This window comes from Buteo buteo, chromosome Z (genome assembly GCF_964188355.1).
Source record: "Buteo buteo chromosome Z, bButBut1.hap1.1, whole genome shotgun sequence".
In the NCBI taxonomy this organism is placed as follows: Eukaryota; Metazoa; Chordata; class Aves; order Accipitriformes; family Accipitridae; genus Buteo; species Buteo buteo.
Genome location: NC_134204.1, coordinates 86,649,842 through 86,666,520, shown reverse-complemented (window position 1 = coordinate 86,666,520; position 16,679 = coordinate 86,649,842). Strand labels below are relative to the sequence as shown.

The 16,679-nt window shown below is 40.3% G+C and overlaps 2 protein-coding genes across 8 annotated transcripts in view; one reads left to right on the top strand and one right to left on the bottom strand.

Moving 5' to 3' along the window:
• The window catches only part of SLF1 (SMC5/6 complex localization factor 1), a 42,410-nt gene extending 26,872 nt beyond the window's left edge, over nucleotides 1-15,538 (bottom strand). Inside the window, exons 1-7 of one of the 3 annotated variants that reach the window (XM_075021310.1) lie at nucleotides 15,342-15,538; nucleotides 14,397-14,510; nucleotides 14,164-14,239; nucleotides 10,344-10,587; nucleotides 8,030-8,192; nucleotides 2,692-2,823; nucleotides 665-718 (exon numbers count right to left, since the gene is read on the bottom strand). In XM_075021310.1, coding sequence (XP_074877411.1) covers nucleotides 665-718; nucleotides 2,692-2,823; nucleotides 8,030-8,192; nucleotides 10,344-10,587; nucleotides 14,164-14,239; nucleotides 14,397-14,510 — 783 coding nt within the window. In that variant the 5' untranslated portion in view covers nucleotides 15,342-15,538. Of the gene's footprint in view, nucleotides 1-664; nucleotides 719-2,691; nucleotides 2,824-8,029; nucleotides 8,193-10,343; nucleotides 10,588-14,163; nucleotides 14,240-14,396; nucleotides 14,511-14,647; nucleotides 14,723-14,993; nucleotides 15,085-15,341 lie in introns of those variants that run through there. The other 2 variants (XM_075021309.1, XM_075021311.1) reach the window with 2 other exon arrangements.
• Nucleotides 15,098-16,679, top strand: part of KIAA0825 (KIAA0825 ortholog) — a 256,206-nt gene continuing 254,624 nt past the window's right edge. For 3 of the 5 annotated variants that reach the window (XR_012649091.1, XM_075021304.1, XM_075021308.1), the window contains exon 1: nucleotides 15,656-16,088. The gene's annotated coding sequence lies outside the window, so the exon portion shown is untranslated. Of the gene's footprint in view, nucleotides 15,293-15,655; nucleotides 16,089-16,679 lie in introns of those variants that run through there. The other 2 variants (XM_075021305.1, XM_075021307.1) reach the window with 2 other exon arrangements.

Below are 16,679 nucleotides of genomic sequence, written 5' to 3'. Positions count from 1 at the left end.
TGTAACAACGAGTTAATAAAACCTGTTGCTGACCTGTACCTGATTTATGGCATATATTTGGCTTAATGGGAAGAAAAATGAAATATTAACTAAATAGTACAAAAAAAAGAAATTAAGTCAAAGTCATTATGAAAACTGGACTGGAAAAGATAATGTATTCTACTTGCAATCTGTGCTTCAGTATGCTCTGAAACCCGCATGATGATGTTTAAGGCTTATGGTGTAAGAACAACTAGTGTTTTCTCCCACGGTGACACAACTTTTAGCTGAAGTCTGTCCCTACTAGCAGAAACAGGTAAGCACTACAAAAAGTTTCTGTTTATCGCTACTGCATAAATACAGTGCTTGAATAATTTAAGATGCTCTGAATCACGTTAGGGCATCTTTGCTTCTTTTCTTTTAACATTAACTGGTAAAGTTCTCTTAACCAGCAGGATTAACGAGTTTTTTTGTAATAGAGGGGACAGTACTGAAAGTGTTTTAAGAACAAACAACATTCAACAATATTTCAACAATGTTCTGTAACTCTCAATAATTATTAGTTTTGGATAAGAAATATTTGAAAATGTTTCTTCTATAACTAATTTCACTATGAAAGTATGTTTGCCTAACTTAGTAATAAAATTCCATATATGCAACATGCCCTCTCTGTGAGAATCCTTACCTCTGGATTGCATTTATTCAGCTGGTCTTTTTGAGCAAACCTGTGCTTAACAGCCTGTAAAACAGGATAAAGTCAACCTGCACACTGGATACCAATAAACATACTCAATAAATACTGTATAAACCCCCCCAAATGGCAACTTTGGTTAAACACTGTTCAAGCAAAACATTCAGCGTAGCAATCTATTTATATTTTTTAGCATTTGGATGGCAAAATTGTGAAACAAAGGATTAGTGACGTAAAAGGAAAATAATATTGGCAATTTTTCTCCCCATTTTTCCTATTATTGTCTGCTGCTTCTTTATGTCATTGCTAAGGACAGTTTTATGAGATTTGGTGCACTTAACCACATCGAAAAATATTAAGTGTTTTCAGTTTTTCTATGGCAAAATGGAAACTTTGGATTCCTCTTGCAAGTTACCTATAATGTGAAGATATGGCAGTCAGTGCAAAAATGTATTACTATCATTGTTATCTTTAGTTATGACCTGGTGTTACCATCTTACTAATACATGTGTCATGGTTTCAGCTGGGATAGAGTTATTTTTCTTCCTAGTAGCTGGCATAGTACTATGTTCTGGATTTAGGATAAGAAGAATGTTGATAACACACTGATGTTTTCAGTTGTTGCTAAGTAGTGTTTAGACTAAGTCAAGGAATTTTCAGCTTCTCATGTGCAGCCAGAAAGAAGGCTGGAGGGGCACAAGAAGTTGGGAGGGCACAAGCTGGCTAAAGGGGTATTCCATACCATGTGACATCATGCCCAGTATATAAACTGGGGGGAGTTGGTCTGGGGGGATTGCTGCTCGGGAACTAATTGGGCATTGGTTGGCAAGTGGTGAGCAATTGCATTGTGCATCACTTGTTTTGTATATATTCTAATTCTTCTATTATATTATCTTCCTTTTCTGTCCTTTCAAACCATCTTTATCTCTTAACACAAGTCATCTTTTTTTTCCGATTCTCTCCCCCATCCCACTGGGTGGGGGGAGCAACCAAGCGGCTGCGTAGTGCTCAGTTAGTGGCTGGGGTTAAGCCACGACAACACGTTAAGAAAAAGGTCTTTTAGGAGAGATTGTCTTTAGGATTACGATTACTCTATCTGCACATAATTACATAATAGTTTAAAGGAAAGACAATCTGCTAAGAAGTGCACTTGTGTGTAGTATATGTGAAAAATCAGCAACACATTTATTTTTTAAGGGTCTGGAAGATATAGCAAATGTCACTGATAAAAGATGTAGCATTTGAAGGTGTATAGATTTAAGCAGCATGAGCCTTCTATTTGTTAATCTTGTGTTTAACCACTGTGTACATTGAGGACTTTAAAACTCTAATTCTTTTGCTACTAAGAACTTACATTAATATACATAGAGGACCTGATTTTGCATTTACAAAAACATACAGTGCTTCATGTAATCAAGCTCCTACAAAAATACTTACACACTATCATCTGCACCACTGTAACTTACAGAGATAATATATCCTAACTCAAAGTAATTGTTTTTTACAATTTTTTCAATTTACATCACTAATGTAGCACATTTATCAGGATTAGATATGTGACAACATTAAAACAAAGGAGTGCATTTAGCTCTATTTTTTACTTGTAATAAAAAACATTCATGTGAATCAACAAAATACTTGCTCTGAGATATGGTTAGTTTTAATGCTGTGTTAGTGTAATTCAGCTAGGTAACAGCAAAGTCACAGAAAGACTGTAATCCAAAGACATTTTGTTCAACAATATTAGCTACTAATCTTATATATTACGCCAAGAATTCAAGTAGCCCACCATGTCTTCCACACACCCATGCCTACCAATTACCACTACTAAATTATATTTTAACTAATGGTAGATGCAGTAAATATGTGATTACTAAACGCTGCAGGTTAAAAAGCATTATTATTATTTCAAAAGATGTTAAAATATCTACTTTACTAGCTCAGTACTGTAATGAAAGATGAATTTAATTATCTACAATTTACATTTTATGCTAAGAAAGCATTAACTGATTATTACTTACCGCAGCAAAATACATATGTTTTATAACAGCATTTTTCATTTCAGCAAGTTGCATGTTAGATATGTTTTGGTCTGTTTCTTGTGCAGCCAGGAAATGGTTCATTTGGATATCCTCAGTATTTTGTATTTCATTCTGTGTAGAGCAAAAAAATACTTTTTTTAGTTTCAAAGCTAGTGCTCTAAACCAGCTTTTATGTGCCAAGCCTGTCTATATATTCTACTGCAAACCCTTGTGTGCATATGCATGCTTATGTAATTGTTCAAGGGTCTACATTACATGCCAGATAAACAGCTGGTGGTTTGGAAACAAACCACTGATCTTGTAGGAAGCTATAGCATAGGAATTATCAATGTAAGCTCCCCCTTAATTATTTTTCCTAACTGACTAACTCTGACCCAATCCCTGTGGCTGAAACAAGAGCTGTGTTTCCATAATGGATTCTTTCTTTGGACTTTTCAAAAACTAAAAACAAAGCCCATACCTTTTCAATTAGTCAAAAATGTAGTCTTTTCAGTTCTTGCCTATAAGCCTGAACTAAAATAGTAATTTAAAAATTAAAAGTTCTTTTTTTAAAAAAAAATTTATTCTCTAAGTCCACCTATTGTTTCCAGCTATTTCTTCAGCACAGGGAATGAGGAAGTATTTCTTAACCTGGTTTCCAACTCATTCTGAAAACACTCTCAGAGAAGCCACAAGTTAATTTTTGTTAGTAAAAAATAACCACAAAAAATATTTAAAAGTTATTTCAGGATATGAGAACAATACTTTTCAGTAAGAGTTTCAATGTATGCTTTTCATCAAAGATACACATAGATACAGGTGAATTGTTCCCCTTGGTCACAGTACTGATGGCCATTTTTTATTGGGAGGTGTGAAGGGCTTGGGGTAGCTTGCCTTCTAATTCAAAAACCTAAATCTGATGAATGAATCAAGAATGGGAAATGTGGGAAATAACAGTAGGCAAAAAACCACACTGGTGCATGTAATGACAAGATGCAAGCCATGAACAGTTTATACATTTAAGTTTTCAAGATAAAGTTTCAAACACCACACATTTCACCCTGTTTTCAAATTTTCTCTTAAATGTATAATTCAAACCAAAAGTATTTGGCATATGCATAGCTGTATTTCTAAACAAATACTGAGCTTGTTGCACATTACAGAAGAGCGTTTAGTATTTTTGGTAACTTGAAAAGAGCTCTAGATAGCTTTAGACAAGTCAGGGATAACTGAACTCTGATGCATTAACTAGTCTTTACTTCTTGTGGCACTTTCTGCATATTATTTTCAACACACTTATAAAAATACTTACATTCAAACAATTTATAGTACCATCTGGGCAAAATTTTATGAATTCCAACACGTATCCAACAAAGCATTTAAGGTCTCTGTTTAAGTATGAGACTAGCTTCCTAAAATCATGCATGAGTTTTAATATCTTGAGCCAACAAATTTGACACCCTGTAGGATCAAATCATTAATGACAATCCCTCAGAGTATTTTAACACTAGAGTTATGAGGTTGAGATTATAAGAACAGATTCTGAAATATAAAGATGAAGCAAAGAATTGGTTCAAAAAAAATCACAGCAAGAATAGTCTGAACATCAGGCAGTTCCACTGGGAAAAAGAATATAAAACTGTTTTGCTGAATTCAGCATCTGGACATATATGTGGGTGTTTAGAAGAAGAAGGGAGGTATTTATTTTTGCTAGAAATAGCAAATAACAGGACTACAAATTTATAAAGTTGGAATGTTCTAATGAATTATGTGCCAAATACTTCTGGGAGGGAGAGAAAACAGCATGTCCGTAACATTATTTGATAAAGCCTAATACATTTGGACAAGTGCTGCGATTTGATTGCCTATGTTTTATTCTTTTCCTTTTAAGAGACTAGGAGTCTTGGCAGTTTTCTGAGTTCTTTAGATGCATTTAAATAGAAAGCTAATGCTCTCTTGGCCTCTGAGGTGAGTTACTTTAATGAAATCTAAGAAAAAAAAGATACATGCAAGTTAATGGACTGGTTAAGATGGAAACCCGTTATCACACCTGGGAGGAATCCAGGGTGCATAGCAAGAAACACTTTATTCTCATAGTGATCAATAAAAGGTGAGGTAGCCATAAAAACTTGACACTCATTCCTCTATTAAATGTAAATGTCTATCTTAGCTGAAAGGTGTAATAGAGAACAGTTTCCCTGAACAAGTTTCATTAAGAGAGTAAGCACTAGACTGAGATCCCATGTTGATGTGTTTTATTCATGGTGTAAACATTAAGACCTTTCAGGCCACTTCTCACCCTTTTGTAACATCTTTACTGCTCATTAGAACAGGGAGAGCAAAGTATATGCTTTGATCTAGTGCTGGTTTTTGCTGGGATAGGGTTAATTTTCTTCCCAGTAGTTAGTATGGGGCTATGTTTTGGATTTGTGCTGGAAACAGCATTGTTAACACAGAGATGTGTTAGTTATTGCTGAGCAGTGCTTGCACAGAGCCAAGGCCTTTGCTGCTTCTCCCCCCACCCCACCAGGGAGCAGGCTGGGGGGGCACAAAGAGTTGGAAGGGGACACAGCCGGGACAGCTGACCCCAGCTGACCCAAGGGATATCCCATGCCATAGGACGTCATGCTCAGCATAGAAAGCTGGGGAAGAAGAAGAAGGAAGGGGGGACGTTCGGAGTGATGGAGTTTGTCTTTCCAAGTCACGGTTAGGCATGACAGAGCCCTGCTTTTCTGGAGATGGCTGAACACCTGCCTGCTGATGGGACGATGGGAAGTGCTGAGTGAATTCCTTATTTTGCTTTGCTTGTGTGTCCAACTTTTGTTTTCCCTATTAAACTGTCTTTATCTCAACCCGTGAGTTTTCTCACTGTTACTACCCTTCCAATTCTCTCCCCAGTCCCACCACAGGGGAGTGAGCAGGCGGCTATGTGGGGCTTAGTTGCTAGCTGTGGTTAAACCATGACAGATCTGAAGAATCCAAAGGATTTTCAAATGAAGTAGGTTGTTTCTCAGAACAAAACACAGTTTTAGCTCCTACTTGCTTGCAAAGGTAGTATTTTCAATTAGCAGTTGACTAAAATTATGCCACAGTCTGAGGAGTTAGCAAACTAAAAGAACCTCCTGAGGCTCTTGAGTAGTTCCCAGGTCAAAATCCTAAGAAGTTCTGAACAGTGCATCTGGTAAGCAAACCACTATAAATCATGAGGCATCTCTCCCTCTCTCAAGGGAAACAGTAAGAAAAAATTCTAGTTCTAGTGAATTCTGCACATACAAGAAAATTCACTGAACAGCGGAACGTCCCCTCACAGTTCAGATGGAAAGCTGGAAGAGAAACAAGCTGCTTTTCTTGCTCTGCCTTATCTTTTGCATCACTGTAAATTTAACTCCTGATCCAATTTTGCAGCTGAATGGTAAACCCAACACTCTGAACCATTTGATACTGCACTGCTGGATGCTTCATCTGGCTTAGCAATTCCAACAAAAAACTCCATCTCTCTGGAATGATGATTTTTAGTGTAGCTTCTCTCTTCAAATAAGGTCCATCTAGGTCCTCAATTTAGTGGATCTGATGATGTACTTTCTCGTGTTCTAGTTTAGTTAACAGAAGAAAGCTATTACAGGGACTTTGGAGAATCCTCTTCTACTAACCAAGAAATACAGAGCTTGCCCTCTCAAGAATTTACCACTTTTGACTAGTAAAAGAGAAACAAGTTTTGTCATGAATGGCAACAGGTTTTCTAACATGGGAAGACACAAAGTTGCATCTAGTCTTTGCACATGTGAGCATCATGTGATTTGAGTTGTAAGGACTCATTAACTTTTCCGGAATGCCGACAATTATGTCCCTTCTGACTCCATGGATCAGAGTTCTGCAAATGGAGAAGCATTACAGTATATGAACTGTTGGTATATGAGACATTCTTAACAAGTCCTCTTGGCATGCTAATCTATTCTCATAGAGTTGCTGGTTCCTTACAGAAACCTTTCGTTTAATTTTGTCTACAAGTATGGAATGATCTTTCTACAGTAATGGAGAGTTAAAGGTATGCTCAGATAGAAGTTCACACACCTATTTTAGGAAATTACAATTCTTGCAGCATCAAGCTCAGTGCCTTGATTGAAAAGGGAATACAGATGACCAGTTTACATTAGATCCCTAGCACAGAAATAGACTGGGTGAATTTTCCCTGCCTAGTATACTGCGCCCTTACAAAACTCACATTGCAACCACCCATTCTTCCCAGCCATGAACAATGGCTAGCAAACTGGATTTGGAGTTAAGAATCTGAATTTTAACAAAATAATCTACAGACTTTTACCACAGTCTACCTATAGCATTATGAAAAAAAAAAAAGATAGAATAATTCAGTTAACTTCTTTTGTCAACTGACTTCACGTTACACTGATCTTGAAGCATGGAGGTAACACTGTAATACTGCCAAACCCAGTAAAAAAAATATATATATTCCCATACGCAGGTAGACAGATAGATGCAATACCTACACACATTTGAAATCCTTATCAAAATAAAGATAATATAAATGAAAAATAATTAATTTTTTTCTTGGTATTTTGTGAATAACTGTTTAGTTGATGGTCAACTACGCAGGAGCTTCCTCCTGCAGTCTAATTTTTCCAGTAATAGTAGCACAAAGCAGAAGCCAAGGAAGAACATGAAAAGGAAGAAGAAATAATGTATGCTCCCTTGGTGTTGTTTCTTCTGATCTGGAACAAAACACTGCTTTTGGAAAGACAATTTTTCTATTACAGAATCACAGAATGGCTGAAGTTGGAAGGGATGTCTGGAGATCATCACCAAATCCCCAGCCCAAGAAGGGCCACCTAGAGCCAGTTGCTCAGGACCATGCCTGGACAGCTTTTGAATATTGCCAAGGATGGAGACTCTACAGCCTCTCTGGGCAACCTGTTCCAGTGCCCCATCACTCTCACAGTAAAAAAACAAAAAAAACCCCACCAAAAAAACCCCCACAAAAAACAACTGTTTCCTGACTTTCAGACAGAACCTCCCGTGCTTCAGTTTGTGCCCACTGCCTCTTGTCCTGTCACAGGGCACCACTAACAACAGCCTGGCTCTGTCTTCTTTGCACCCTCCCTTCAGGTATTTATATACATTCATGAGCCTTCTCTTCTCTTGGATAAACAGTCCTAGAATGAGAAAGTTGTGTTACCTTTAATCAAATTACAAAACATTCAGGCTGATCATATTCCCCTCTATTATTAATGTCACATTATTTACAATAATAAGTAAACCTGACATAAATAGCTAACAATGACAATGAAAAACTAATTTTAGATATGTTTTTTAATTTACTTACCTCAAAAAGGTAATCTCCTATATATTGCAAAGGGTAGTACGGAGCTTCAGAGAGACATTTTTTGTTTTGCATAGGAAAAATTTCATTATTGATGAATATGTGAGTTATATTGCACTCTTCGTTTTGAGATGAACATATGGTTGCCTTTCCAGCTTGAAGAACTCTAAATAAACATATTTGGAAAGATGTATTTACTGCATTACGTTAATACTGCCTAAAGCTACATTATAATTCACAAACTACAAGCATGCAAGTGCAAGAGAATAAGGGTTCTAGATGTATAGCACTGCCGAACCTCATTAGGAAGATAAAAGGGCTCTTAATAGCCTTCAGAAAAGCAAAGAACGCACTTAACACAACATGCTTCTCTTCACAATTTAACACTATTAATTAAAATCAATGTACACCTCCTACATATCTGATAGAAAGCTTTACCCGTGCATTTTTTCAAAGATCAAATTTGGTGACAGCAGCTGTAATTTATTGCATTATACCCCCCACAATGATGATGGTCTTTCAATTAAGTTTTGCAGTAAATTAAGTGGTTTACCAAAAATGGAACACTGCTTTTGTTAACTATTACATGGTGTTTTCATAATGCAAATACACTTTTTTTACTTCATTTTGGAATTAGTTACAGCATTTGGTGCTGTCCAATGTCATACACAGAAAACAGATTTCTCTTTGGGACACCATTACAACTAAGAATTTCCCCAGGAGCAACTTCCAGAGTTGTACTGCTGCAACTATTCTTATCTTTTAGAAAAGATGCCAGACAAAAAGATGGTGGAAGAAATAATGTCTCCTGACATGCTGGATATATGTTTTACTTTTCATAATCCAGTTACGTAAAAAGAAAATGGTGCTGGTCTCATACCCTTGCCCATCCAAATAAAGACAGGAAAAGCACAGAAGTGGGGAAAAAAGGCACAGCATTGTAAATATCAGAGAAAAATCAATCTTTCCCCAAAGCAATAGTGGCCTTTATGACTGAAAAAAGTACTTGCTGGAGACAAAAAAATATCTACCTTTCACAGTGTTTTCTGACTGAGTAAAAGGGTACCCATATTGGTGTAAGGGAAACAGTCAGGAAAAAGAGATTCCTTCCACAAAACTGCCTGTTCACCTCTCTTGCTGATGTAGCTCCTGTTAAAGGTTATTTCCATTGCAAACAGAGAGCTGTGCAAGACAGCATTTCAATAGTGTTATCATGAAGATCTGCGTAAGCAGTTTTTACAGAAAAAGAAACAGCATTTTTCACAAGCATAGCAGGATAAGTGCATCTCTCTACAAGACAGCACATAGTAACCTCTTTCGCTCAGCCAAGAAAATAGCATATTTAGAATACCTTCAGCTGGCAAAATCAGAAGATAGTAAATTCAGCTACACCTCGCTTCATGAACTGCAGACAGGCATTCTGCAATGCAGCATGCAACCCTGCACCATCATCAACCAGACAAACTGCACTTCCCTTCTTGCTCCAGCATCTGTGGCATGCCCAGACCTGAGTACTCCTAACCAACTGGTATTTCAACAGAGGAGGAGAGTAGGACAGTATCTGCTCCTGCAATGAACATAAAGCTCTAAAACAGTGTCAGGGGATGCTCGCTTTTGCTGCGCCAGAAGCAAAAATTACTTAACACGCTCTCTTTGTGATTCACTGTAGTATTTAAACCATGGAATCAAAATATGTAGGAAGAATATGGAGGGAAAAAAAAAAAGTAGTCCCAGAATTCTTGCACTTCAGTTGCTTTCCTTTTCTCTGCTTTTCCTTTATACTTTTGTCCTTTCCCTTCTGAACTATCTGTATTTACATCATATCAGAAACATCTCTTACAGTACAAATTAGGTCTTCAGAACTACAAGAAGCTGTTGCATAGATGCAACACAAAAAACGATCAGGTCAGTCACAGCGTGGTCGACCACCCAAGTGAAATAATGTATCTTGTTCCAGCTACTATTTGCATTTAACATCCACACAAAATAAATGATTAGTCATAAAAAACATAAGCCTATGTATCTTGCCTCATAAAATAAGTTCCTGTAAGCAGTTTACTGAAGATGCAAGCATATGCGAATGTGTGTTATTTTTGACACTATACTAAAAGAAAGCAAGAAAAGCAGTGATGTTAAAGATTTAAAGTAATTGCATTATAAAAAGTATAGAAGTATGTTAATGAAAACCGTTCAGAATTTGAAGAGCTGGAGGTCGTTATGGACCAAATTAACTGGGATGGAAGAACAAAAATGTGTTCAACCATACAATTAAGTGTTCCACCGTTCATTATTTAAGCTTTAAGACATATCCTCCTACCTTCTAATAGACGCCATTCTTTTATCACCTTCCTTAACAGGGAGGACAACTTTCCATCTGTGGAAGGCCCCTGGAGCACTAGAGCATGTCAGCTCTTCACGCCATCTTTTAGGTGCAGATTGCATTTGAGGTGAATAATGGGTGTCTTTTTCAATTTCATATCCCCATTCGTACGTTGTTTCATCAAGCCATCTGCCACTTTCGGCACTATTAATTATGTACTCCTTAGTTAGTATCCACTTTCCTAAAAAGCAAATGAACTGTCAACCACAAAAGATTTTTTGTGCAGACAAATGGCAATCAACTGAAGATCTAATATAAAATTAACTTCAACCTTTCTTGTGCAAATAAAAGCTGGAATTATAAGTACCATTTTAAAAACTTCTTCCTACTACAAGAGTTCTCCTCTTCACACTTTAGAATCAGAAATCTCACAATACCACTGAAAATTATAATTTTGTTTTCTTTTAACGATGAAGTACCTTTTTACCCTTCCTAGATAAAATACTTGTCTATGTCCTCAAAAATCTGCAAATGGAACTTTTCAGCTTCCCAGATTTTGTTCTTATGACTTCCACAGAACCATGCTTAACCCTTTATTTTTAATATAATTTGACACTTTAAAAAATGTACTAAAACATAGTGAAATGACGAAATATTTTACCACCAGTGATTAAAAAGAGGAACGAAGGGCTTAGCATGTAAGCTGTTTCTTTTATATATTCTTAATATTACTTGCACTGCAACTGTAGTGAATACCAATATTAGGGGGATACGGTTTTAGACTTTTGTCTTTCCCCTTTCTTCTTTTCACATCCTTTTCTCTCATCCCTTGGCTCCACCTCCTCCACCTTTCCTCTTTCATCTTCTGTATGTATGCTTTTGATACTGTATGTAATGATCTTCCCCTTTTTCTCTGTCTCTCTCTTCTTACAGGTTCAGGTCAAGAGCCGTGGTTAGTACCCTGCTCCTGTATTGAAACACTACCTACAGAAGATACTGTAAGAGAGATTGACTTGAATTGTGTGAACCTAATTGGCTTCACAGAACAGCAGGGTTGACTGGCAAAATGTCTCAGTGCAGGAGCACAGATGGTACTTCTACATAACCTAGCATAGGTACCAGTAGACTTACGAGTGGAAAAGCTATGCTGTGCACAACCTGAAATGAAAGTGTTTTTAACATACAAAGTTTCCAACTCAAAAGTTCTGTAAGCTAGAAGTCCATGAAGGTTGGCATCCTTGTTAGTATTTCTGTTCACCTCTAGGGAGTTCTAGATGGGTATAAACATGATCTTTTACACTTACTTGGGAAAAACTGCAGTAGGAATGAACACACTCTCTCTGCCATCAAGGGCAACAGCAATGATTATGCAAAAATAGCACCTTGTCCTGCTTTTGGCTGGGGTAGAGTTTTCTTCTTAGTAGCCGGTACAGTGTGTTTTGGATTTAGCGTGAGAATGTTTATAGCACACTGATGTTTTAGTTATTGCTAAGTAGCGCCTATTCTAAGTTAAGCATTTCTCAGTCTCCCACGCTCTGCAAGCAAGCAGGTGCACAAATGAGAAGCTGGGCAGAAGCATGGCCAGGACAGCTGACCCGAAGTAGCCAAAGCAATATTCCATACCATAGAATGGCATGCTCAGTATAGAAACTGTGGGGAGTTGGCCGGGGTGGGGGCGGATCACTGCTCAGGCATCGGTCAGTGGGTGGTGAGCAATTGCATTGTGCATCACTTGTCTTTTCTTGTGGTGTTTTTTTTTTTTTTCCTTTGTTATTTTATTATATTCATTACAATTATTATATTTTTATTATTGTTAGCGTTACATTTTATTTTACTTTAGTTAGTAAACCATTCTCATCTAATCCCATGAGTTTTCCTTTTTTTTTTTTTCTGATTCTCCTCCTGATGCTGTGGCGGGGGAGGGTAGTGAGCAAGCACCTGTGTGTGGTGTCTAGCTGCTGGCTGGGCTTAAAACCACAACACACCTCTTCCACGATAAAAAGTACCAGATAGTACAGGGGAAGATTTGCAAGTATAGAAACATGACAGAGTTTTGCATTGCCATGTGGACACTACATATACTGTTTCCACACAGTTGAAGAAAACTTCTCCAGATGATTTAAACACCGAAAAATAAGAAAACGTTAACTCAGAGGTTTATCATAGTTAAAGTGAAGTGCTATGCCACAAATCTATCTGCATTTTAACATTGTTTCACTCACGGAAGCTTTTGGTGTATGTCCTTTTTGATTAGAGTGTGATCAGAACTTTACATTAGTACAAGGAGACACGTTTGTATATATATATACGTATATACATACTCTCACACATACCCCCCTACGCTATTAGCAGCAACAGATGACTGAAAATGCCTACTAATATGTTATGTAAGTACAACTATGAAATCAAGACATTTACATATATCTTTAAACCCAAATCCACATTTAGTTATTTCTGTCTGTTATGTCTTAGATTTAAGATTATCCATCCTAAAAATAGCTTTAACACTTTGGTAGAATATGGTATAGAGAAAATAAAGATCATGTTTAATCAGTTAATAAATCAATATTGTGAAATCTTATAACTCCACAAGATTTTCTAAGCTCATCATAAAATCCTTCCAGGTAATCCGCTATAAAGAAATCTCAAAATACAGAATTCTCATTCTAAAAGCATTTTAGTTGCTTATGTATGTGATTTCAGCATTGGGCCTTACTGTTGTGGTTTAACCCCAGCCAGCAACTAAGCACCACGCAGCCGCTCACTCACTCCCCCCCACCCAGTGGGATGGGGGAGAGAATCGGAAGGAAAAAGGTAAAACTCGTGGGTTGAGATAAGAGCAGTTTAACAGAACAGAAAGGAAGAAACTAATAATATTAATAATAACAATAATCAAATTACAGTAATAAAAGGATTGGAATATACAAAGCAAGGGATGTACTCGCTAACCAATGCCCAGTCAGTTCCCAAGTGGCAATCTGCACCCCCCAGGCCAACTCCCCCCAGTTTATGTACTGGGCACAACGTCACATGGTCTGGAATACCCCTTTGGCCAGCTTGGCTCAGCTGCCCTGGCTGTGTCCCCTCCCAACTTCTTGTGCCCCTCCAGCCTTCTTGCTGGCTGGGCATGAGAAGCTGAAAAATCTTTGACTTAGTCTAAACACTACTTAGCAACAACTGAAAACATCAGTGTGTTACCAACTTCATTCTCATCCTAAATCCAGAACATAGCACTATGCCAGCTACTAGGAAGAAAATTAACTCTATCCCAGCTGAAACCAGGACACTTAGGTAAAAGAAAAGCAAGAGGAAAGACTAGAGGCTTGTCTCAGAATGGCAAAAGCCTGGAATTTTCTCTTGCAGCATAAACAGGAACTTACAGGCAGTGACCTTTACCAGTGAATTTTGTGTGTGAATTTTGTGTCAAAAATCCACGCTGACTACAGGTGTCTATACTCTCTCTCTGCCCCCTTTTCAAGTGGTCCATTTTTTATGGGTCCATAAGCACCCATATCATTTGGCTGTGACTTCGTGATCTAACTAATATATAACACAGCTTTCTATCTGGGAACAGATGCAGATAAAATAAAGCAAGTTGGCAGGAATATAATTTAGGAAAACATCCAAACCAAAAAGAAGTAAATTAGAACTTCAACATAATACTATGTTAAAAATCTAGGTTAATGAAACAAGAAGAACAAAGGTTCATAAGACAGTTCATTCACGAAATAAAAATAGCTAACTAGAAGCCTTTTAAGGGTCCTTTCCAGTCCTATGTTATGGTCCTATGACATTTTACAGCAAATCTTTTACTCACCTGCAGCACAGGCAGCTGAGAACTTTTCACTCCTGCACAGCTTTTTTGCTATAAGATGTGTACAGTTTCTGTATTTCTAATAAAAAAAGAACAACACAACACACTTTATCACCGGAAACTGTTTAACTTTCTTGGCTATTTATACACAACTGTAAACTACTGCGCAGACCATTCCTTTAAGGCTCGCATTTTTTCTTTCTGCCCTAACCATCAGGTGCTTTAGTGAACAATACCTTACTATCTAAAAAAACACAGTCCAGTTTGAACAGCCATTTGAGTAGTGCCTTCTTCTCTTCTTTCTTAAATCCAGTTAACTGGATTACCCGTTTCTGGCCGCCGCTTGCCATCTGTTGAAAGAAAAACCAAAGGAAAAGGAAACATGAACACAGAAAACGCACACCGCGAAGCGTTGCTTGCGTGAGATCTTACTACCGCTTCCTACTTGTTTTCCGAGAAAAAGAAAAAAAAAAGGGGAAAAACACACCGCGAGGAACCCACGCTACCCGCCTCTGAAGCCGCCACTGCCTGCCACAGCTCGGACACCCGAAAAGGCGGTAACGGGGCAGGCCAGAGACTCCCCCCCCGCCGAACTGCGGCCTGCAACGGGCCGAGCCCCCCCCCTCTACCCCCCCCGGGGGTGGGCACCGCACAACCCGCCCGCCCGCAGGCGGGAGGCTGCGCCGTCCCAGCCTCCGCCCCGCTGCCAAGCGGGCACCGGCGGGTGCGGGGGGCCTTCTCACCGCCTCCCGTGAGGGAAAGCCGCCCCCCCCAACCCCTCTCAGCGGAGGTTCCCCCTTCAGGAAAGTGCCACAGAGGTGCGGAGCGCTCACCGACGGTCCCGGGCAGGAGCTACCGGGAGCGAACGGCTGGGGGGACGGGGGGGAGTCCGCCGGCCCTCCCGTACACACGCCGTGGGGGGGGGGGGGGGGGTGAGGGGGGTGGCGGTCGCTTTCTCGCCCGTCGGGCCGTGCCGGGCGCTGCTCCCCACGCTCGACCCCCGTGGCGTTCCCGCCTTCCCCCGCCCCGCCCCCGGATGTGGCGGCGCGGCCGTTCCGGGCCGTTGTCACTGACGCTCCGCGGTCGCCGGGGCTGTCGTCGCGGAGCGGCTGGGGGGGGAAAACCCGGCCCGGTAAGTGGCCCCGGCGGGGTTGCGTTTCCCCTCCCCTTTACCGTACGACCTGGGTCTCGGCGCCGAGCGGGACGGCTCAGGTCAAGTGAAGTCAGGTCAAGGCCGAAGGCCGCTACCACGGAGCCCCGGCCCTCCCCGCGGCCCACCTCCTCTCCTCCGCGGCGACGGGCGGCTGGCGGCGCAGCCGGGTGTTGCGCAGTTACGAGGCTGACCGAGGTGGAGGTGGGCGCCCGCCTCCGCGGCGGGAGGGAGGGCGGTGCCGCCGCCCCTCTGAGGGGGCCCCGCTGGAGCGGCGGCGGCGGCGGCGGAGGAGGAGGAGGCGGCCCGGCTTCGCGCCTCAGCGCGGGGCGGGAAAGGGAGGGCTTCCCTCAGGCCGGGAGGCCCTGGGTCCTCCGGGAAGCGGGGGGGGGGGAAGGCCGGAGGCGAGGTGGGAAAGACGGCGGCGCCGCCTCAGGGTCTGTGAAAATCCCGGTTTCTGTTGCTCAGCAGAGTTAAAAGAGGGGAAGGCGGTCTGGTAGGGGTGTGTGGTGGAGACCTCGCTGAGTAGTGGAAGCAGGTGGAGTTGGATGTGGATGCGGGTTGAAGTGTCTCCCCTCTGGAACGGGCTGGCTGTGAGAGTCAAGAAAGGGACCAGGTGTGTCTGACCCTCCGTACCTTTTTCTCTGTATCTCGGAGCAACTTTCAGATTCTCTTGTGCCACTTGATGGCTGATCCTCGGGGAGGTTGACTCGGTACCGCTGCCGCCAGATGATCGAGCCACATATTTTGGTGAAGGGATTCCTGCCCTGCTGATCAAGTGGGTACTGACTCTCCATTGTGGAAGTCAGTGTTTGATTTTTTTTAAATTACAGAGCAACATAAAAAGGTCAAAATAATATTCAGATTGTACCTCAAGCACTCAATTTAGAAATGTAGAAATGCCAAGATTATGACCGCTTGTGAAACTTTATTTTGGTCCCTTGTGTATTTGAGGGATGACTTTTGACTTGATTCCTGTGTCACGTAATGCAATGAATGGATAGCACACAAGAAATTTCTTAGCGCTTCATAATGAATAAAATTAGCTTTGTAGAACGCTTTCTTTTTTGTTCCTTTTTTATGTGGTTGGAGAGTAGAAGGCACACATCCTGGTTCAAGCCAAAACAAGATGATTGGATTGCCTCCTCAGAGAACTGAATGCTACTCTCCTCTTCCATAAAATTCTTATGTGATAGTGGACAAATCACTGTACTCATTGAGGCAGCTCTTTCATTTTTAAGACCTGTAAACTGAGATACATACAGCAAAACTTTAACAAGTGCTGAGTGTTTGTCGCTGCAGCTTAGACCAGTAGAAGTGATGCCTTGACGTCACCAGTGCTACAAAACATAGGTATTCCTGTGGAAAT